General features: G+C 40.0%; 2 protein-coding genes, 1 long non-coding RNA gene and 2 other non-coding genes across 12 annotated transcripts in view; 2 read left to right on the forward strand and 3 right to left on the reverse strand.

Moving 5' to 3' along the window:
• The window catches only part of LOC124863095 (SH3 and multiple ankyrin repeat domains protein 1-like), a 117,270-nt gene extending 113,812 nt beyond the window's left edge, over positions 1 to 3,458 (forward strand). For all 5 annotated transcript variants that reach the window (XM_047357337.1, XM_047357336.1, XM_047357339.1 and 2 more), the window contains 2 exons: positions 339 to 1,229; positions 2,599 to 3,458. In XM_047357337.1, coding sequence (XP_047213293.1) covers positions 339 to 1,229; positions 2,599 to 2,686 — 979 coding nt within the window. In that variant the 3' untranslated portion in view covers positions 2,687 to 3,458. The remainder of the gene's footprint in view (positions 1 to 338; positions 1,230 to 2,598) is intronic.
• Positions 3,459 to 7,792: 4,334 nt separating this feature from the next.
• Positions 7,793 to 14,975, reverse strand: LOC124863097. The gene is made up of 7 exons (XR_007037058.1): positions 14,913 to 14,975; positions 12,240 to 12,374; positions 10,543 to 10,625; positions 8,948 to 9,072; positions 8,337 to 8,375; positions 8,110 to 8,154; positions 7,793 to 7,899 (listed from the first exon to the last, which is right to left on the reverse strand). It is a non-coding gene; the product is annotated as an uncharacterized LOC124863097 (long non-coding RNA).
• LOC124863621 lies at positions 8,210 to 8,301 on the reverse strand. The gene has a single exon (XR_007037177.1). It is a non-coding gene; the product is annotated as a small nucleolar RNA SNORD88 (small nucleolar RNA).
• On the reverse strand, positions 8,446 to 8,537 carry LOC124863622. Its single transcript, XR_007037178.1, has one exon. It is a non-coding gene; the product is annotated as a small nucleolar RNA SNORD88 (small nucleolar RNA).
• LOC124863096 (protein kinase C and casein kinase substrate in neurons protein 3-like) overlaps positions 12,844 to 21,972 on the forward strand; it is a 33,834-nt gene continuing 24,705 nt past the window's right edge. Inside the window, exons 1-2 of one of the 4 annotated variants that reach the window (XM_047357343.1) lie at positions 12,844 to 13,046; positions 17,509 to 17,576. In XM_047357343.1, the coding sequence (XP_047213299.1) occupies positions 17,517 to 17,576 (60 nt within the window). In that variant the 5' untranslated portion in view covers positions 12,844 to 13,046; positions 17,509 to 17,516. Of the gene's footprint in view, positions 13,047 to 13,093; positions 13,432 to 16,754; positions 16,974 to 17,508; positions 17,577 to 21,972 lie in introns of those variants that run through there. The other 3 variants (XM_047357342.1, XM_047357344.1, XM_047357345.1) reach the window with 3 other exon arrangements.

The raw sequence follows: 21,972 nt of genomic DNA on the forward strand, positions 1-21,972 counted from the left end.
ATGAAAATCTCTGTTATCAACCAAAATTTACAGTAAAATTAAACTACAGTAACAATAGATTTCTTACAACACCAGCAGGGGATCAAATAATGCCCTCTGACTGTGCCAAAACTTTAATCTTCTTACAAAGATCTGAAGTATTTAAGATACGCAGTTTTTTGAGCGCTAACAGCAGAAATAGGATAATTTAAATTAGAAAGGCTCTCTGTGCCTTTTCTAAAACTTGTTTAAAAATGCCACGTTTGGTTTTATCCCAGTTTTATTGTCTTTGTTTCATCTCACTGCTGTCTGGTCTCTGTCGTAGTTTCCTGTCATCTTTTTTATGCTTCTGTTCACAGATTTTCTGAAGATTCAGCCTCAGCTCTGAGCCCGCCCTCAGTCCGCTCCCAGTCTCCGTCTCCAATCTCTTTATCACAGCCATCCTTATCGCCGTCACCTACCCCGGCCTCCCAGTACCCAAACTGGGGACGTTCCCCATCACCTCAGCCTCCAGCCGCTTCTCAGCCTCCACGCTCACATTCCCCGTTGTCCCCAACATCTTATTCCCCTTACCCTACATCTCCCAAGCACAGACCTGTGTACCGGACCAAAGCTCTGGAATTCCAGTTTATCCCCAGTCGAGAGTCCCGCAAAGCAGAATCTCACATTCTTCAGCGCCGACGAGCTCCGAGTCCGCTCATCTCTCAATCAGAGAGGCCCAAAGTGGCCCCACCCCGCCCATCGTCACTTCCCCTTCTCCCTACTTCACCTCTGTACAGTGCCATCTACGACCTCCGCGGTTCAATCACCCCACCGTCACCTGGGAATCCTCTTGGAGATCCTTACTTCTCACCCTCTCCTCCCCTGTTCGCCCCCTCTGGGGCCCCTCCACCTCCTAACTCCACCTTAGTAGTCTCACGATCTCTTTCTCCGACTCATTTTCTGTCTGGGACATCCTCTCCACCCCTGCACCCTCACCCACCACCCACCTGTCTCAGTTACCCCCACTTACCACCGCCTTCCCCCACAAAGCCTTTTGCTTCGAAGCCACTGCCCTACTGGACCAAGTACGATGTTGCAGACTGGCTGGCGTACCTCAACCTTGGTGAGCATAGAGAACGGTTTCTTGACAACGAGATCGATGGCACCCATTTACCCTCTTTGACCAAGGAAGACTACCTGGATCTGGGGGTGACACGGGTAGGCCATAGAATGAATATAGAGCGAGCCCTAAGGAGTGTAATGGACAGGTAAGGTTGCATTTAAAGGTTAGCATTATTTTTACCAACATATGTTTTTTTTTGGTCTGAATTAATGCCATTAGGAGCCGCAAAAACCTACAGGTTTTCTCCAATGTTTTTGCATTTCCTAACATTAACCAAACGCTTGCAGGAAATAAGTCAACGTAAAAACAGTCAAGCTGGGGCAAAACAGAAGCCAAAGAACGCAGAAGCTAAATTTGAGCAAAATAAGAGGCGCAAGTGAAAGATCTAAAACCAATGAGTTCCCTGGAGGAACTGAGGTTTGAGACCAGTCAGCAAAAACGTCTCTACCCAAACTCTTGGTAACAATCTAACTTTGAACCCATGATTTAAATTTCATGGATCATCTAGTCGCCTCTCTCATAAGTGATCATCAAATGCGTGTAGTTTTTAACATGATGTGATGGGACGTCCCAGCCGCAGATTCACAGAAGGTTAAAACTCATCTCACCTCAGTTTAAGTTACAGAAACACGTTGTAAAATAACGATCTAGTGTTTATGTCTCTGATTCTTTAGGCAGCTACTCTTCTGAGCAACATTGTAAATAAAGTTACATTATTATTTAACGTCCTTTGTGACTTATGATTAATTACTCCAGAACTCAAGGCCACAAAGAACATCAATATGTTTTTTTTTCTGTCCAACTAATTTAAATTACTTTCTGGCAATACTTAACTTGTTGTCTACTAACACGTAGTATTTGATGAAACTGGAGGCTTTGAATATATTAGTATGAATATATATTAGTGAATATTTAGTCTCTAAAAAAGGAAAACCCAAAGAAATGTTAGTCTGATTTAAAGTCAGATGGAGCGAAAAAAAACGTCTTTTTATATAATATTTTTAAATATCTGGTTTCAGCTGTAAGTAAAAATCTTGAGATAGTCTCAAATATTTTTTATTCCAGTATTCTTCATTAAAATGTTTACTTCAGTTCTTGCAGTAAGTCGGTGTATGCATTACCATCTGTATGTGTTTTCATACATTTTTCCTGATATATTTCCCATGCATTAATTACTGTAAAGAAATAAGCATCCATTATAATTTTAATTATTAAGATCTAAGCTATGCAAAATAATATGTCTCTGTGAATTGTTCCATGTTTTTTATATTCTACCTGAAAATCCAAGGAAAAAAGGAAATTCCTTTGATACTTTGGATTTACTTTAACAGATAAACAGCGCCCTCTTCTTGGTTAGTGTTGAAATGCCCTCCAGGAGCTGTCACTTGCTTTTAATTGACAATATCAACAGAAAATCAATGTTTTCACACTTTTTTAGTCATGTTCTGCGATACAATGTGTTTCAACAAGAAAGAAAGAAACATTAAAAGTGTCCTGTGTCTCTTTGTCCTCAGGATGTCCAGCAGCCCATTTCCCATTTCTGTTCTCTCTCCTCGGGAAGGGCAGACTGAGAGGAGGAGGGACGACGGGAGTCGGAGCTGAGGCCGCTAAGGTGGACGGGGAGGGGTTGAAGCCAGCCAGCGAGGGAGGAAGCCATGGCTGTTGAGCGAACAGATTTCACACAGACAGCGACTGAAAGAGGGAGTCCCAAAGAGAGGAGGAGAACAGGGTAGAAGAAGAGCTGATGATCCGTACCCACACCGGCTGGTGCTCCCTGATTCACACAAATACCCCGTACATCCATCCAAACACAACCAACAGCAACACAATCCAACTAAACCTCCTCTCACCGAACATAGTAGGGCTTCATGGCTGCAGCCGCGATTATAAGGTTACATTTATTAAGTGGAACATCACAAACTAGTTACACTGGAATAAATCGGTGTTGGGTTTCAGAGATGAGTCCTCTAGGACGGCAGGTTGTTTTTGTTCAGGTTTAAGGCGTGAAAGGATTCAGAGTTTGGTTTCCTGTGAGATGTTTTAGGAACATGTCTGCGTGTCAGAAAGGAGGAGGTTCTGTAATGTGCACAGGAGCGAGGCTTCGTTTGTGTGTGTTTTATTTTATTGAGTCGTGGTAAAAAATAACACACAGCCCGTGTTTTTAGATGTGAGGAGATACTGGAAGTGATCTGGTCTTTACCAAGTTCATATGCACAGTCTTCTCGTCAGTTATTGCGACAGTCCAACATAACCTCCACCGCTGCATGTGCTTTCTCTGTCCAATGTCAGCAGGTCTATCATCACATCAAGCTTCGTCCATGTGTTTTAACTTCAAGTAATCTGCCAAATTGAAATAAAAATATTAGCGTTTATATATTTGAAGCATTTGTTTTTGTACATTTTATGATATGTATTTTTATTAAGTCGGGAGGCAGTTTTGCTGTAAGCTTAAATTTCCAGAGAAAAATCTGTAAAAAAATAACTTCAGTAACACAGGAGCATACTGTGGGCTCAGCCCTATATGCGGTCCAACCAGTCAGTATCGGGCCCATCCATCTCCATCAGATAGCTGTAGAACCCATACCAAATTGATGGGGAGCAGTTGCTTCTGGTCATTGCTCATGTCTTTCCGTCTTGGCATTGTGTTAACACCTGTTGGCTCCAGAGCAGCAAGCTAACAGGACTGGTCAGGACATCAGTTGAATTTAAGTAACTCTGTCTTTCCCTCCTAAGTCCCACAGAAGCAGCGAGGGGTGTACTTAATGTTCCACACACAGCTTTTCCAAATTGGCTTCATCTTTAATTATTAACAACAGTGTGAAATCTTTTATGCTTTGTGCATTTGATGTTAGAGTTGAATAATTTAAGAGCCTGGTAAAGTCCAGATCATTTTCATAATATCCTGATCCATAAAACCCAAGAATCAGGACAGGTTGTACTTTCTTCTACCATGATTGCACCTCAACAGCTTCCTCATCTTTCAGAGGAGTCCAGGGCGCAGATGAATGACCGGTGTCTTCGCTGTGTGTGTGTCTGGCTGCGTTTGGTCCCGTCTTGTTTTATACCTCATCACCGGTAGGGCTCTGTCCTCACTGCGGATCCTGTGATTGGGATCAAGCGCGTTTATTTATTTATTTTTGGCCCATAATAGCTCTTTATCATCTTATAACGACATACGTACAGACTGGTCACTGTATCACAAATTTGTAGCAAAAATAAGTGCCCAGACCTACATCATAAAAAGAATAAATGACTGATATGCACACAGTCAGGTACCCATGTTACTGCTTTCCATGCCTGCATGCATACACCAACATGTAGATAAACACAAGCACTCTGTTTGTGTCAGAGTTTAACACCTAATATATAAAGTCACAGAGACGTACCTGTGTGCGAAGGAGACAGACTGTGCTTTCAACTGTTACACTGGATCCAAGAGAACGCGAAAAGAAACCTTCCAAAGGATTTTAGTTTTCTTCCGGAGAACAACTCTGCTCAGAGCTTCTGGGACCCGGGACACCTGAAAGGAGAGGGGAGGGGAAGAATAAAAAAAACTACCGTCTTCCTTCCTGACCTGCCCTGTTCCTTCCAGGAGTGGCCTCCCCCCTCTGACGAAATCCACGCGGCGACAAAGAGAGATCATCCAAGAGAAACGCTTGTATCGAATTTTAATACTACGATTGTTCTTACAGTTTTTAAACTTTAAATGGGAACACTGGAACACCGATATTGATATGACGAGATGTGTTGTTACTCCTTATCGTTACTATCATCGTCCTTACTGTTATTCCGGCCTCAGAAAAGTCCCGGTTTCTTCCTTACGGGCTCAGGTGGCGCTCATGTTCGGGCTGAATCCTGAACATTGTTTTCACATGAAAGGAAGCCTTGCGAACAGAATGTGAAGCACATTGATGGATATTTTTCCCTTTATCCTGTTGTTTTTGACTGTGCAGCTTTAATCAGATGACCATGGTAACTTTAAAAGCCTCAAAGTTTGCTTTTTTCCTGTAAACGTTGGTAATATTAGTCAGATGCTGTAACAATGTAGCAACTGATACTCTGGGGATGCCCAGGACATATCAAAACTTTTTTTTATCCAAACCCTAATTACAACCAGCCCCTCTTATCTGATCTGTGTGCCATGTGTATTCCCAAAGTCATTTTACTTTCCCATCAGCTTTCATGGCACATCAACCTCTGAGATCGACTATAAGGGCTCTCTCGTGACTTCTTCACGCTCTCACCTCCCCTGCTGCTTTCTGAGTCCGAGAACACAGTCTTATCAAACTTGGAGTCTATTTTTGCAGAAAATTTAGTTTTTCATGCATCTCGTTGTACATATCTTCACTCTGTCAATGTAAATTTGCAAATGGTGATTTGTTTTTACAAAAGCAGGGGGTCAGGAGATTATGTTTAGACTGCATAAGGAAATAGCAATAAGGACGATGAAAATAATGGTCATTAAATACGGTTTAAGGTGTAAAAAAAAGTTCTAAAGAATCTCTGTCTTCCAAATAACGTTTATCATGAAGATGTATTTATTTAACTGTTCTGCTTTCTATACAGTTTGACCCATTCTCTGCATCTTGCCACTGTTACTGATCCAAGCTCCGGCCTGTTCGTTCACTCGCAGTTCTTCCAGTTTATGTGAGCCTGTATGATGACACTGCATTATTTTTGTAAACAACATATAATGCAGTGGTCGCCTCACCATCATTAAGACCTTACATGTACCATCACATGTCTGAAATGTCAGTAGTAATGTATAATACAGGTCAGAACGTTGATGGTACCTGCAGGATACTTTTATTGTACTTAGAAGTTACTCACAGGTTACTTAAACGGTACTTCTGGGGTGCCTAAAAGGTAATACCAACGTGGAATTTGCAAGGTACGTTCTGTGTGTCCTTGTGCATGAGCCATTTGGACTTCCTGGCAAGCGGGTCATTTCATACTAGCTAGCGGCCCCTACTGGGCAGGTATTTAATCACATTTATCACACATTTACGGTCAAGTGGACAGTAGAGCGGACTGGGAGTTATGAACAAGTCCTTAAGGGGTACCTGTTGAGATATGTACTGAGTATTTACAGGTCCTGTCAGGTAGTTGTGGGGTATCTGCAGTGTCCTCACAGGGCACCTAATGAGCTTTATACAGGACACCTATAGGTTACTCTTAGGGCACCTACTGGGAGGTTGACAAGGTACAAGCAGGGTACTTACCGGGTACTTTTTTCTATATTACAATGAAAAATAATGTTCAACACCAGATATTATGAAATATATTACTACCAACTTCTAATGATACCTAACTTATATTGACTAATAGCATCACATGCATACCCTGTAAATAGCCATTAAACACCCCTGTAAGTACCCTGTAGGTTCTGACACTAGAGGTACTACTAGAGGTAATACCTGTAGGTATTACATGTTGCTTCCAGCATATTTGGTGAACGTTAAAGAGGATGTTTCTGTTAAACCTGCTGAACCACCAGATGTTTCTATCAGGTCTGTAAAAAGGTTTCCTAGTGTAAATTAAGCTCAACAAAAACTCATCTCGCTTGTTTTGTGACTCTTTTGAGAAATAATTCTGGATTTTGTTCTGGGTTTCTTATTTTAGAGGTTACATATCAGCTGACAGGGGTTAAAGGTTACAATCTGAGGGAATAGGTCTGACTCTATAGAAAGCATTTCTTTTCCTTTAAGAGATCTTTAAAAAAAAAATGAGAGTATGAACTGAGAAAAGTATCTTACAGAATATATATATGTATATGTGATATGCATATACACGCATTCATATAAAGATATATGAATTTCAAATGTTTTAAGAGATAACTTGTTAGAATTATAATAAAGATAAACAAAGCTCTAGTTTATGGTGGTTTGTCTTCCTGTGAAGAAAAATTGTGCCATTTTTCTTCCAGCCTCTTTAAAAGTCACATTTGTCTTCAAGCTACAGGTAAGTCTGGAAACATTTGAATCTGTGCTAAGTTTATTTACAGAAAAACATCTTTAAATTGTAAAGTGTCTCATATCAGTAAACAAACGTGTTCCTATCAAGTGTCGATCAGGTATTTTGCAGGTCTGGATAAGATGAAGATTAAAAGGAGAAATGTCTACTTTCTGGAAGTAAAAATTCACAAATAAATTAAAGATCAAACCCCAAAGTTCTTCCTACTTAACTGGCAGCTGTGTGAACCTGGAATGTATTAAGTCAAGTTTCTCTTTATTTTGCTTGACCAGGTAAGTTTTACAAGACTATTTATCAAGTGTATCTTCAAAAAGTTAATTTCAGCAATAAAATCCAAATATGCATCAGATATTTGAAGACAGGTCCATCAAATAAGCCCGTTTTCCAACAATCCTGTATTCAGACTGAATGAGTCTGGAGTACAGCTGATTCAGGGTAATGAGGTTCAATTTGAACTTCTTTGTTAAACTACAGACCCAAGTCAGAACACCCTCTACAAAAAAAACCCCAAAAAACTCGATTTAGCTGGAGGACATTTTCATTTTGAAGTACTAACCCCAGAACCCATCCAAATTGGGTGTTTGATATTATTGGATCTTCCTGAATTTAACAAAACTAATGATATATGTGTATGTAGAAATTCTTTGTTCTGTAAAGATTTATGAATATCAAATTTTAATCGAGATGAAGTAACTACATGAATGTCAGGATAATTATGCACGCTCACAGACAAAAAATAATTCAATCAAGTTTTATTAATAGCAATTACACAAAGAACATTATATGAAACTGAAGAAAACGTGGCAGGAACTTGGACAGAAGGTCTGCAGGAACATGAATACCTTAAAAAAAAAAAAAAACAAGTTAAGCAAAATAAACTATAATGACCTTTCAAGGAAAGGTCATTTGGTCATTTTCAGATCTTCAGACTCTGCATTGTTATGGGCAGAGCTGCACTTCTGTCAGCACGGATTGTTTTTGAGCCCAGTGCAAACATCACAAGAAAACATTCACAGCATCTGACGTCAAATTCAGCATGGAGTTGAACAAACCTGATTATTCTCTGGTCTTTTGTGTGTTTCCCAGTCATTCAAACCCTGAAATGACAGGAATGTTAGTTAGAGCTTGATCATCAGGACATCATGAAGTCATTTTCTCCTCAGAAACTCCAGCTTGTCAAGGCTAGAGATGCACATGTGTCTCCATACAGAATCAGAGCCCAGTGCAAGTCATCAGGGGAGAAGGCTTTACTGTGATATGATGCAGTAGTTTGACCCACCTCGCCAGAGTTCACCTTCACTTAAACAGTTTGCATTTCCTAAAACCAAGAGAGACAAAACAAGTTCAATCTACAGTTATCATCATCACTTCAGTTCAACAAAGTTGATTTTCTCCTCAGAAACTCCAGCTTGTCAAGGCCGGAGATGCACGTCTGTCTCCATACAGAATCAGAGCCCAGTGCAAGTCATCACATGAGAGTTGGGCAAAAACTCACATTTAAACCTATAAGACACTAAAAATCATTTGCGTTTTATGGACACACGGACTACAATTGTTCGCCAGCATGCTAAGAGCCTATGCTAAACACGTGTAGTCCACGTGGAAGCAAACTGATCTCCGTAGAAAAACTGTTAAGTTTAATTTTAACTAGTTTCCAAGGCGAATTTTAAGCCCTGTGAGCGAGAAAGATGTTTACTTCACATCCACACTTTATTCAGTTAAATTCGGCTCACAATTAATCCACCAAAGCATTTAGAATTAGAAGAAATAAGCCAAAAATATTTAATGACTTTTTTTAATGATATTGAGCATATCAGCTAACGGCTAATTACAAATCTGCTTCTCGGTTAAAATGCTGTATCATTTGTGACATAAGTCCTTTTCTCTTACCTCTTCATCGAAAGCAGCGTGTTAGGAAACTGGTCTCCACCCTTCCAACTCTAATGTGCTGAGGATAGACCGGAGGCTGCGCAGTTTGACTACTGTTAGCAACGCAACGGCCGTGTTAGCTCCCCCTGGTGGACCGGAGGAGAAACAAAATTTACCCTGGGCCTAAAATAAAGTGTAACAGTCTTGGTTAACTTTCATTTGGTTGTATTCATTTAAAATAACAAATAAAAAACCAAAACATTTTGACTTAGAATACAAAACAATTATTTACACTGTTCCTGTAAGTAAGTAAATAAATGCCCAATGACTACTGGAGATAGGCAAAATAACCTCTGCAAAAGCAGGTATGGACAATGGATGGTATAAATACATAAATAAAAACACATGTGACAGAACACACTTAAAAGCAAAACATTTTAACTCTATAAAATAAAACATTTAACTATTTACCGGTCAAAAGCTTTAGAACATCGTTGTTGTTTAATGGTTTTCTCTATGTTTACGACTATTTCCATTGTACGTAGATTCTCACTGAGGGCATCAAAAGAGTGAATAAACACATATGGAATTATGTAGCAAACAAAACAAATTGTTAAATAACTTTAAATATTTTTTATTTTTGATTCCTTAAAGTAGCAGTCCTTTGCTGTGATGACTGAAATATTAACCTTTGGCTGTCTCTTTTCAGGTGACCACCAGCAGTAATCAGAGCAAAGGGTGGCTATTTAGAAGAACCTAAAATATATAAATGTTTTGAGTTATTTGATGCTTTTTGTTTACTATATAATTCCATGTGTGTTCATTCAGTTTTGTTGCTTTTGGTGAGAATCTACAATTTAAATAAATGGTAATAAATATCCAAAATAAACTGACTCACTGCTCTTTGAGAATGTTCAGTTGTTTTACTTTTTAACAAACAAACAAATAAAATTCAGATGTGACTCTAAACTAACTTAACAGATTAAGATTTTGAGTTTGAATTGTATTTATAGTACATTTATTTATTTATTGGAACCATGGCAAATAAAATAAAATAAAAAAATAACACCTAGCAGGATTTTACACCAGATGTTGAACTTTGTAACAAATAAAAAAAAAGAAAAGAAGGGTCAAAAAATATCTTAACAGCTGAAGATTTTTGACTTTAACATTTACTGTACCTATATACTGGCAAATTCTAATAAAAATAAATGGAGTCAGTACTCTGTGAGGATGTTTAATCACTTGTTTTAATTTGTAGGAAACAAAACAGTTCACAGAGATGACATAAACATTTCTACAGTGCCACGTTTTGAAGTTGTTTAGTTGTTGATGTTGGGTGTTCACAGTCATCTGGGTCTAAAATTTGGAGCATATTCAAAATAAACGTTCAGGTTGTAAAAGGAGAACATCCAGTTAGGCTGAGGAAGTCATCAGAGCATCAGGACAGATGTGGCTGTCTATGTTTTAGAAAGCCAGAACATACAGATTTTAAATAAAATTGTTGGCGTTATGTCTGGATTTTCTAATGTCCTAAATCTGCGTAGTACCAGTGCTTTTTATCTGATCCATCCTCAGAACATTCTTCTTTACTGGAAATAGGTACAGTTACTTACTGTGACCACTAGAGGGCACTCTCGTTCGGCTCTACACATAGAATGTGCGCTCTAATGAGGCTCAGTTGTCTGATTAAAAGTACCTGTGGAAAATAATAACGCAGATGTTAAACATACTTTCATTTAAGACCGCATTTCTTTATTAAATGTATATTTTTATTGGTGTGAAGTAATGTTATAATCTTAAAGGTCGTGTTTTCATTAGCTTTAACTGGAAAATCATCATATTAACAGAAATAAAGGCTTCAAAACATCAGTGTGTGGCTAATTAATTTATATAATGTGTTCCACTTAGTGAACTGAGTTAATGAAATGATTGAACTTTTCAATAATATTCTAATTTATTGAATATGGCTGTATATATTGGAATTTCCTACAGCATTAATGCAAATAGAACAAGAATACTTTCATTGTAACTTGACCTTAAGGGAGGCTATAAAGGATCTAGTTGCTGTAATGTGCCATCTAATAAAAATTTTAGAACAGTTCTTTACTCTAATGTAGTTCCATAATACAGTCTTAATATAAAAAGAACGTGAATCACTGTTTTCTGCCATAGTACAAAAACATCTATGGTCTATGGTTGTTTGTCTCATGTGGTTCTGTGCTGGCCCTGTGATGGACTACTGACCTCTTCAAGATGAACCAAATCTTCCTGTAAGTGTGACTCCAGCATCAGAACAATGTGACAGCTGGATGTCCTGCATGCTGGGCGACTGCAGCTACAACCACCCAGCATCCTACCTTCCTTTACTGCAGAAACTGGCATGTTTTGCTGTACTTCTTCCCCCCCAAATATCTTTATTCTTAGAAAAACCGAGGTGGTTCTTCGTTGTTCTTGTGAAATCATACTTTTATCAACATTGCATGCTCACAGTTTACTGTGGCCTTCATCCAGCTTTTAACAAAAATATCTCTGCAAACCTCCCTTGAAAATTTGAATTGCACCAGTGATTAATAGGTTTAAACTTACACTGTCCTCCACATCCACTGGTACCTAAGGGAAAGATGTTTAAAAAACAAACCCTAAAATAAATCTTCAATCTTTTATCATGTGGTCATAACCTGCTTATTGAAAGTTTTATCTCAACATAAATTATACGTTTTTCTAGAAGTATTTGGTAGGTTCTTGTTTTTATTATAATAATTATTAATAATAATGAAAACAATCATAATAAGACGTTATTGTGGAGTTTTTTTTTTTATTAGTAATCCATGGGTTTTTGTATCCCTGGGTATAAATGAGACACTACACAGAGACCTGTTGCTTTTAGCCACTATTCAAAATGGTAAATACGAGAGTACATACTATTTAAATAAGTCTGATGCAAGCTGATATTCAGAAGTCAGTAAATGACTACAAAAAATAACTTGTCTGCTACACCTGCTTATATCTACTCATAGCCCAACATTTAAAAAAGCTTAAACACCTGAAGACTGACAAACAACAGGGTCTGAGGTAAAACGAAGGTTAAATATGTGGTAAAGATATGACAACTGTTAAGTAAGGTGGAGGATGTCTGATGTTGTGGGTCTGTTTCTCAGTTAGGGTAAAACATGTTAGGATAAATACAAATCTGGTGGCCTCCACTAGATTTAGTGAGACTTAGTAATGACTCAAATCCATCACCCCGTAGAAAATAAATTCATACGGGTGACAGTACGTGTGGAGGGCAGTGTAAATTTCACAATCTCACCTCTTTTCTCCTGCCTCATCGTTTTCTGCGGCGTCTCTGTCGAAGTGTTGTCATTTCCTTCTACCGTCCCTCCAGGGTTGATTATAGATTTCCTGGGAGCAGGTTGTGCCGCTGCGTGCGAGCTCTGCAACACACCTGTTTAGGTATTTACCCTGGCATGCTCTGGCAGGACAAAATCTCATGACTAATTGCCACAAAGTCAGAAATATGTGAATGTGTGCAGTTATTCATCCAGGGTGTTTGACTTTAAAGCTGCTCAGAAACACATTTATTTACACACTCCAGACGTTTCATCCAGCGGTGAAGGCTCGCCTTCCCAAAAATCCCAGGGAATGTGAAGGGGAGTGAAAAAGGGGATAAACTAATGCACAGAAGTGTAATTCAGCTGTTGTTCCTGCCATTCCATGCAAGAACTAGTTTGGTGATTAAACTCATTTTAGACTTCATTTAGAAATCTAAATCAAAGAGACAACCTCCAACAAGTGGAGACGTACAACGAACAGGAGAAAAACCTTTCTGCAGCTGTTGAGAAAAGGAGGAGAGATAGATTTATGTAGGGGGGGGGAGGAGGAGAAAAAAACATCTGACACAAACAGTGGGGCAAAGAAAGGGGAAGAACAGGAGCAGCAGCGTCCTGGACGGGTGGAAAATCAAAGCTGGAGAGGGTTAAGAGGAGGAGCTGAAAGAGGACAAGACAGCGTAGAGAAGTGCAGCAGAGGCTGGAAGAAGAGCAGAAAGGTTTCAGAGAGAATAAGTGAAGAAGAAAGAGAAAAAAGGGAAATCAGGAAGTATCTTTTGTTAAAAGAGGTAAGGAGCTCTGATGGTTTTCATTTAGATGAGGATCTGCTGGAGTCACGAGGCTCCTATTTCTGCTCCCCGTCTATTTGTTGCTATATATTTCCTGCATGCAACGTGTGTGTGTGTGTGTTGAGTTATGTGTGACAGATGAAATGAGGACAGAGGGAGGAGGGAGTGTGTGAGCCAGGATTCAAGAGGTGGAAGAGTGTGCTTGGCTGGAAGCTCTGTATGAACTCTGACAACACCACAGAACTCCAGATCCAGTCGGTTCTTCTAAGTGTAAACTGTTAGACGCAAATTTCTGAATTCATAATGGACTTCTGAAAAAAAAAGAAACAGTAGGGGATCATTTCCTCATCGGGGCATGCAAAAAGTGAGGATCAAAAAGGCAGGGGTAAGTCAGAAACCTTTATTGTCCTCAAACAGAAAGAAACAGCATGAAGAATTTTAAGATTTCCACATTTTATTAATGGGTGAATATGTTGGAGAAGATGCAAACATAATTTTCAAAAGTTATCAAGACAATTAAATTTGGGTCATTCGCCTCCCCCTGAAAGGACTTTAACCTCAAAATGAAACCGATGAAGTTCTGTAATGGCAGTTTGGTTGAGTAACCGACTTAAGGAGCCTGCAAAAAATTACACCAGAGATGCCTACAAGGAGATCATAGCAAGGATAAAATGTAGACTAATTTATTTTCCTTTCTGCTCACATGTGGTAAAGTTCTTCTTCTGTAATGCTGCTGAAAATCTTTGCTAAAGATTTGCACGTAACAGCTAGAGGAAGACAAGGGGGCAGAGCTCCACAACCCTTATGTTCTTCTGAGAACTCTTTAATACCCTGAGGAGGGCCGGCCAGCGTGGGGAAAGGATTCAGGAAGTGAAGGTCAGCAGGGGTTCAAAGGAAGCCCACTCGATATTTCTGCGACCTCCTGCAGATCTCTGTGTTGTGCAACCCCTAACGGCAGAGCTAAGCCAGGGAAGACTGAGCCTTGACAGCGTCTTCTCAGTGGAGCATGTGATGTCCTGTGAACCAGCGAGACGTGGAGGGAAATCATTGGATCTAATTGTTCGCCTAAAGAGGAGAGATGGTTGCAGGGAGGAAAAACTGGGAAGAATTGCCATCTCTGTCTGGGTGGAGTTCAGTTTCTCCAGCAACTGTGGGTTAGAAACACCAGAAGCCCTAACGGCTGTTTGCGCTAATATTAAACTGGAAACAGTTCTGTTTTCACATGAGAATAAAGTCACATTCAGACACCACAGTACAAGACCACCCTGTTCTTAGAAACAACCGTCTGTATCGTTGCTGCCAGCAGGACGACAACATCTGTAATCACATTTAAAGAATATGTGAACGAACAAGCAGACTAACCTGCAAAATTTCGTGACAGGATGCTGTATGTCCGCCCTGACTGAGATGTTTTCCAGAAATGACCAAGAAGGCTTGACTTCTCTTCCTGATTTATTTATTTTAGCCTCATTATATCAGAAAATGATTCAGCTATCGGGCTTTCTGGGAAAGTTTATGCATGAGTGTTGGTAGGAAGCTCTGGCTGACTTTCCAACCTCAGATAGAAGACAACAGAATCTCTTTCACCCAGGTCTTGAGACAGTGGACCAGATTCATACCCTTGCTGATTTGCTGAGGGGGTCACGGGAGTTTTGTCCCAGATCCACTAAGTGCTATGAAGATCTCCAGATCTGGTGAAGACTGCATCCCCTGAGACGTTTCATGGAGGGTCCTGCTTTTATATGAGGTTTCGAAGTAAATTTTACAGGCTACCTGGTCTCTGTAGCTCCAAAGCGAAAGCTGTGTAAGCATTATTGGCAGAGAGTCAATTATAAATGCATCCACAAGATAAGACCATCCACTTACCCAGTACTCTTGAGAAGCTTGAGTCAGCTCCTCGAAGTGTGAAGCCATGGCTCTAAACCGGAAAAAAGTGCGGGTGTTTATCTCCTTCAATCATTGGGCGGGAGGTGGATTACACCCTAGACAGGTTACCAGTCTTCCAGAGGAACAACACAGGACATCCATTCGTCCGTTCGTCCGTCCATCTGTAGGGGTGTGGGTGTCTATCTCCTATGGTCAGTTGGAGGCGGGGTTATAGGTCGACAGTCCATCACTGTGGAGTTGGAGTACCCCTCCCCCTGCCCCGCCCAATGCACAGGGAGAACATACAGTCATGAAAAGCTCAACACATCATTGCTCTTACTACCAGTGTTTAAAAAACAGTTAGTGAATCTTGAGCTGGATGAGAAGCTGTTTAAAAAGCAATACAATCATGTTAGACATTTTTGCTTTACATCTTTGGGTTGATACAGAGATACCGTAACACTGTGGTATTTTTTATAAGGTCATCAAAACACGAGAACTGAACACCAGCTAATGCCTAGCTGAGGTAGTAAAAGGTGAAAGAAGCTTTCTCATCAGATCTCTCTTTTACTTTTCATAATAGGAAATACATAATGCTGAAGAGGAACAAAAGCTAAGGTGCTACCTTTAATTTGGAGAGTTTGGATGCTTTATATTCTCTTTTAGTTTGGTGTTTCAAAATACTGCAAGGTTAGCAAAAACCCCAATGGGTTGCATTCAGGGCCATGTATAAAAAGACTTCAGGATGTACACACCAGATTCACAAATACCGTGGATGCATTTCCCTTTTACCATCTAAGACTGTCTCTGTGTTGGAGTTGAAACAAAGATCTTGAAACAAGATCCCGGTTCTTGTTGTATTTTCCAAAAACTATTTCTGTGCAATCAGAATCAGAATCAGAATCAGAATCAGAATCAGCTTTATTGCCAAGTTCGTACATACAAACAAAGAATTTGACTCCGGTACACTTTGCTCTTTGTTTTTGTTTTTGCATTACAGAATATACAAATTTACAATGTACAATATACACATATATAAATAAAAAGCTGCATTTGCAACATCTGTATGCTGTTGCTCTGTACGTTATTGAATGTTCAACAGAGAAACGGCCTGGGGGAAGAAACTGACTTTGTGGCAGCTGGTTTTAGTGAACAGTGCTCTGTAGCGGCGGCCTGAGGGTAAAACTCTGAACGGTTTATGTGCAGGGTGTGTGGGGTCTGCAGAGATTTTTGCAGCTCTTTTCCTGACCCTGGACCTGTATAAGTCCTGGATGGAGGGAAGGTCACCCCTGATTATTCTCTCTGCATTCCTGATTATTCGTTGCAGTCTGGACCTGTCCTGTTTTGTGGATAACTGCAAGAAAGACGATGATGCCCTCAACTGCTTTTATGTACTAGAATCTAGAGAGCCTCGATGAAAACCTTTGTTTAGTGAGTGTGGATCACTCCCACTTAACAGTATGACAACTCTGCGGTTACCACTTCTTGCATGATAGACTCCATTGCAAGGATTTCCCTGACTTGGCAAAGCACTACAGAGAGTTAATTGCTTTATTTGAAATCTTTAACCGAACCTCTCTACCTTCAGGCTGTAACACATGCTGTAAATACACCATATAAGAGCAGAAACTGGTTATTTGTTTGTTTGTGCTACACACATGTGCACTACAACTGTATATAAGTGACTCTGAGAGTTGGGATGAGTTTAGTCATAGTCCCAATTTATTTTCGGACGGCTCATGTTGCAAAGCTGGGAATGCTGGGAGCATACGGCTTTTTCTCACTGTAGTCGTCAGAGCTCATTATTAGCAGCCTCCGTTTACTGTAAATACTGCCTTCAGGTTCAAATTTACAACACAAATCAACTTCCACCAGTGGCTCCACCTTTTTATTGGGCACGCAGATCCTCCATTATGCCTTTCAGGAACTGACGTGTTACAGCAGCTGTGTTTCCTCATATCAGCTCTGACAGGGAGCAATGGTCTGGGAGCTGGATATGCTTCACTGATTCCTTGGTGCAGTAAGAAAATGGAGTTGCAACAGTCTGCTTTGGCTAATTATGTAAAGTAAAGTTTCAGAGTTATGTTTAATACATGTTAAAGAAAGGCAGAGGTGTATGGCTTGTTGTGTGGGGTTTTATTCACTAGTTCATGACTAAGCTGCATGAGTTAGACATTTACTCAAACTACTTCAATATTTTAGCTGCACCAGTAGAAGTAGCCCTAAAATGTTAACTTGTCCAAACATAATCTGCCTTACAGTTTAGTGACACTCAGATAGACACATAGGTTGACAGATCTTGTGTTTTTAATGCCCACTAGTTAACTATTATTGCAAAGATGGGATAGTTGAGACTTGTGCTGGTAGACTAGAATATTCCCCATTTGGCTGACCAGTAGTACCTTGGCTGCTACTAGTTGGACAAATGTGTTACTTTTATGTCTGTTTTTTGAACTATTGCAGCAAAATATTTAACTATCCTCTGTAATCTGCCACCTTATGCCGCCAGGTCCTGAGCTAGCAGACATAAATGATGGTTGTTGTCAAGGATATTGAGTTAATACAAAAACTAATCAGAGATGCTTTACTTTCACAGAGAACAGGATGTCGACGTCGTCATCAGAAAACAATCCTGAGGATGTCAACCATCGCAGCTTCTGGATGGTATGTGCACTGAGCCTGTGTGTGTGTGTGTGTGTGTGTGTGGGGGGGGGGGGTGACAGGACAGCGAGATACGGCTTTTCTTTCTCAATCTGAAGGCCATGTTACTTCCAGTCAAAACAGAGTAAATAGTTTTGTTGCTCAGGGTGCAGACCTTCAGAAATAAGGGTTTTCTTTCAGTGTTGAATGTCAGCAGTAACTACTGGGCATTCTGAACTTCCTCATTTGGATCTAAAAGCTCTGCAGAAGGTTTTTATGTTGCTTTTTGGCTCATCTAGTGTTTTGCTAGGAACGTTTCTCTGCCCGGTATCAATGCGTATCTGCAGCAGTGCAGCACACACACACACACACACACACACACACACACACACACACACACACACACACTCTTGTTTTGCTATATGTAGTGAGGACCATGTGTTGACTCCCATTGACTTCCATTGATTTTCAGTCATTTTCAACCCTTTCTATGCCCTAACCCTGACAATAACCCTAAACCTAACCATTACCAGTGCATGCCTAACCCTAACCTTAACCTAAACTCAATTCACACCTTAGTCCTAAACCTAACCGTTAGCAAAATAGGTCGTGAGGACCAGCAAAATGTCCTCACTTTGGTACAAACGGTCCTCAATTTGATGGTGAAATCGGGAAAATGGTTCTCACTGTGATGCCAAGACAGGAACACACACACACACACACACACACACATACACACATATATATATATATACACTGTATATCTTTATATATAGGATTTTAATTTCAGTGTTTTCTACACAGAAAGTGAAATTTGGATGCTTGAACTAGTTGATAGGGTGATATAGTTCTGTGGAAAAACAGCCCACCCCCTCCCTCAGAGCTTTCTTCTGTTTTTGCATTTTCATCACTCTTCACTTCATCATGAAATAAATTTTAATGTAAGACAAAGATAACCTGAGTTAATACAAAAAGTAGGTTTCAAATTATGACTTAATTTATGAAGGGTAAAAAAATGCAACCAGCCCTACCCTGACCAGATTATTGCAGGACCTGTAGAATCAAAAAACCATTTAAACAGTAACTTACTAACAGCATGAAGTAGGCCAAAACATCTCAAATGGCAATACATTATGTCTCTAAATAACAGATGAGAAGTCATTGACATTTATCATTCTGGAAAGGGTTGGAAAGTCATTTCGAAGGTTTCCATTGAACCACAGTGAGAACCATTATCCAGAAATGGAGAAAACATGGGACAGTTGAGAAACTTCATTGGAATGACCTAAAAGAACACAGTTAATGACGGGGCAGAAATGGCATCTAGGGGGGAGTTCCAAGGCCAAAACCACTGCAGACCAAACAGATCACAAAGGCCCGTCTCACCTTTACAAAAAAAAAGGATCTTGGTGATCCCCCAGGCTCTCAGAAGAATATTCTCCACACTGACAAGACACATGTTGAACTTTTTAGAAGGCATGTGTCCTGTTACATCTGGTATAAAATGACAGCATTTCAGTAAAAGAAAAATCATACCAATAGTCAAACTTAGGACCTGGACGACTTTCTGAATTTGATGGAATCATAAATTCTGCTCTCTATCAGAACGCTCTGTAGGAAAATGTCCAGTCATCAGTTCCTGAGCTTGAGCTCAAGTGCACTTGGGTTATGCAGAAAGACAATGTTTGTGCTTGAAAACCCTCTACTGTGGCTGAAATTTCTCCACGGTGATGTAAAAGCTTGATGGCTGTTGTTGCTGCCAAGGGTGGCGCATATTAGGTTTAGGGGGCAGTTACTTTTTCCCATAGGGACAAGCGACCTGGAGCATTAAAGTAGGACAATAAAAAAATAAAGGTAATCTGTGAGGGAGCAAATCTATTTTTCTTTCTGTGATTTTTTTAAACCATGTTTCAACTGACTAAAACCAAACATGCAGACTGTTTCAACAGTGTGCTGCTGCTTTACTGGGATCACCGGGCTGCCCCACTTTGATCTCTCTCCTCCTATAATTTAAGAAGCCTCCTGTTGTGTTTTTGTGTTTCCAGACTACTTCCTGTCTATCATCCTGCTGCCACGCTGAAGGCCTGGCTGTCATTAGTCTGCAGCTTGGTCTCTTCTGTTCCATATTTGCAAAGTCACACTACAATGAATTTGAGGAGAGTTTATTATGACGTGGACACGTCTTAAATCATCCCTGGTTGTTACCGTTTCCTATTTCTTTAAAGTGATCCTGACCAACAGATCCCCATGATGTATTTCTTTGGATTTTGGCTGGTTTTTCACTCAATATCAATCCAGTCTGTAGTATATCATGTGTGAGTAGCACCCCAGGAGAGCCCCTTGTTCTGCCTGAAGATGATCAAACACAGTCCTGATTTCTTAAAAAGAACAGTGAAATAGCTCTTGTTCTTCAGTGGCGTACGTCTTCTAAAAAATATGCATCATGAAAGCTAAAGTCCAAAGAAAACTTTGAAAAGCCCTTCAGAAAATAAATAAAGAAATAAAGAAATGAGGAGTGGTTTAAAACTTTTGTACGGCATTCTGCATGGATCGTGTGTTTAGGCTTATGGTAAACTTTGGAAAACAGCTCTTAATTGCCTATTTGACCATAATTTTCATGGCTGAAGTAGTTTAAAATAAAAATCTTTTTATAAACATGTTGCATCTAATGAAAAAGGTAGTGCATCAACTTACAGTTCTCTATTGCTGCTGCAGCTTATAAGATCATTTAACCTTACAAGTCCTAAACATGCAATTTTGTGCATGTTTGGACAATATGATTTTATGAAAAGCATACAACTGAGTTCTCAAACAATATTTTGATGAAAATTGACTATAAAACACAATTTATGTGCCAACTGACAAAAGAAGATGCCGCGTTTTAAGTTCAAATACTGTATTGTATATTATATTAAGTAAAAAGATGTGACATTTGACCCTTGTGGCCATCTTTCTTTGATCCCTCTTTTTTCAGCCGTACAGATTCTGAGCAGTAGAATTAGATCTGCCTCAAACTGGCCAACTGGGTCTGTGCAGCGGTGCTGTTGGCCTCAAACTGGATTCCTCAGCTGTTTCTGCTTCATTCGCAGACGAGAGAAGGAGAGTTGCTGGAAACCACAACAGACGCAGAGAAAAAGAAACAATAAAGGAGGAGAGAGAGAGAGAGAGAGGGGAACAAGGAGGGCATGGATGTAAAAGACCCCAAATGGTTCCAATTAGGGCATATAAAGAACTACATTATTTCATTAAGAAGCACAATGAGCGCCAACATTGCCTTTATAAAGCTTCGGCATTAACTTACTCTATTATATCACAGAATGCAATTCATGAGACATTAACTATAAAATACAGTGAAGTTGAATTAGCGAGGGCCTTTAAAAGTAAAGATAACTAAATAAATAAAGGAATGTTGCACTGTCTTTGATTAAATCCATATCGTTGCAGAAACAATAGGAATTGTTTACATGCCTGTAATACTATATTGGCTCTGTCATTAACTGTAGGCCTATGTGTGTGTGCCAACGTGTACAAGTCCACTAACAGGCGCTCTATCATCGGTGGGATTAGGAACATCTGTTTGACTGGTATAACAGTCAGCTTTGAGAAGACCTCGCTTACATGTGTTACCCGTTGGTATTTACATGAAGTGCACTGCCTCGGATGATATAACAAACTGTGACAACACACGGTTTGAGGTGTCTTTTAACCAGCTGTCTCCTCATGCCAGTTACTGAAAGAGCCTGACAGAAAGCGAAGAGCACAGTAGAACCAGCGCTGATGGCGGCTGCCAGGAAAATAGCAGATATTTCCAAATTCCACATCCACAAACAACAGACCTTCTGCGGATATGTTATTAGACTTAGGGCTGGGCCTCTGCAACCTTCTTGTCCTCACTCCTTGCCCCTTACGTCCACCAACCACGCAGAGCTACTGCTGGTCAGTAGGGGTTAAAATGTGACATGGCTGCAGCAGTAACTCATCTTCAAAAGAAAGATGGACTAGTATTTAATGTAAAGTGAAGAAGAACCTTTAGCAGAAGTAACTGATTCATAAATAGATCTTGTCTGATCCATTTTGTGCCACGTGGGGGCTGGTGCCTATCTCCAGCAGTCATTGAGTGAGAGATGGGGTACACCCTGGTCCGGTTGCCAGTCCATCACAGGGCAACACAGATACAGAGAATAAACAACCATGCAAACACGTTGATTCCTAAAAGCAATTTAGAGACCATTGAACCTAACATTCATGTTTTTGGACTGTGGAAGGAAGCTGGAGTACCAGGAGAGAACCCAGGCCTGCTCCATGCAGAGAGACCCCATGCTTTTTGCTACAAAGCAACCGTGCTACCAACTTAGTTTGCCTTATTTTAGTTTGTCTTTTCTTGGTGGCGACGGTGGTAGGGGTTTGTCCTGTAACCGAT

The sequence above is a fragment of the Girardinichthys multiradiatus genome, chromosome X, assembly GCF_021462225.1.
Source record: "Girardinichthys multiradiatus isolate DD_20200921_A chromosome X, DD_fGirMul_XY1, whole genome shotgun sequence".
In the NCBI taxonomy this organism is placed as follows: Eukaryota; Metazoa; Chordata; class Actinopteri; order Cyprinodontiformes; family Goodeidae; genus Girardinichthys; species Girardinichthys multiradiatus.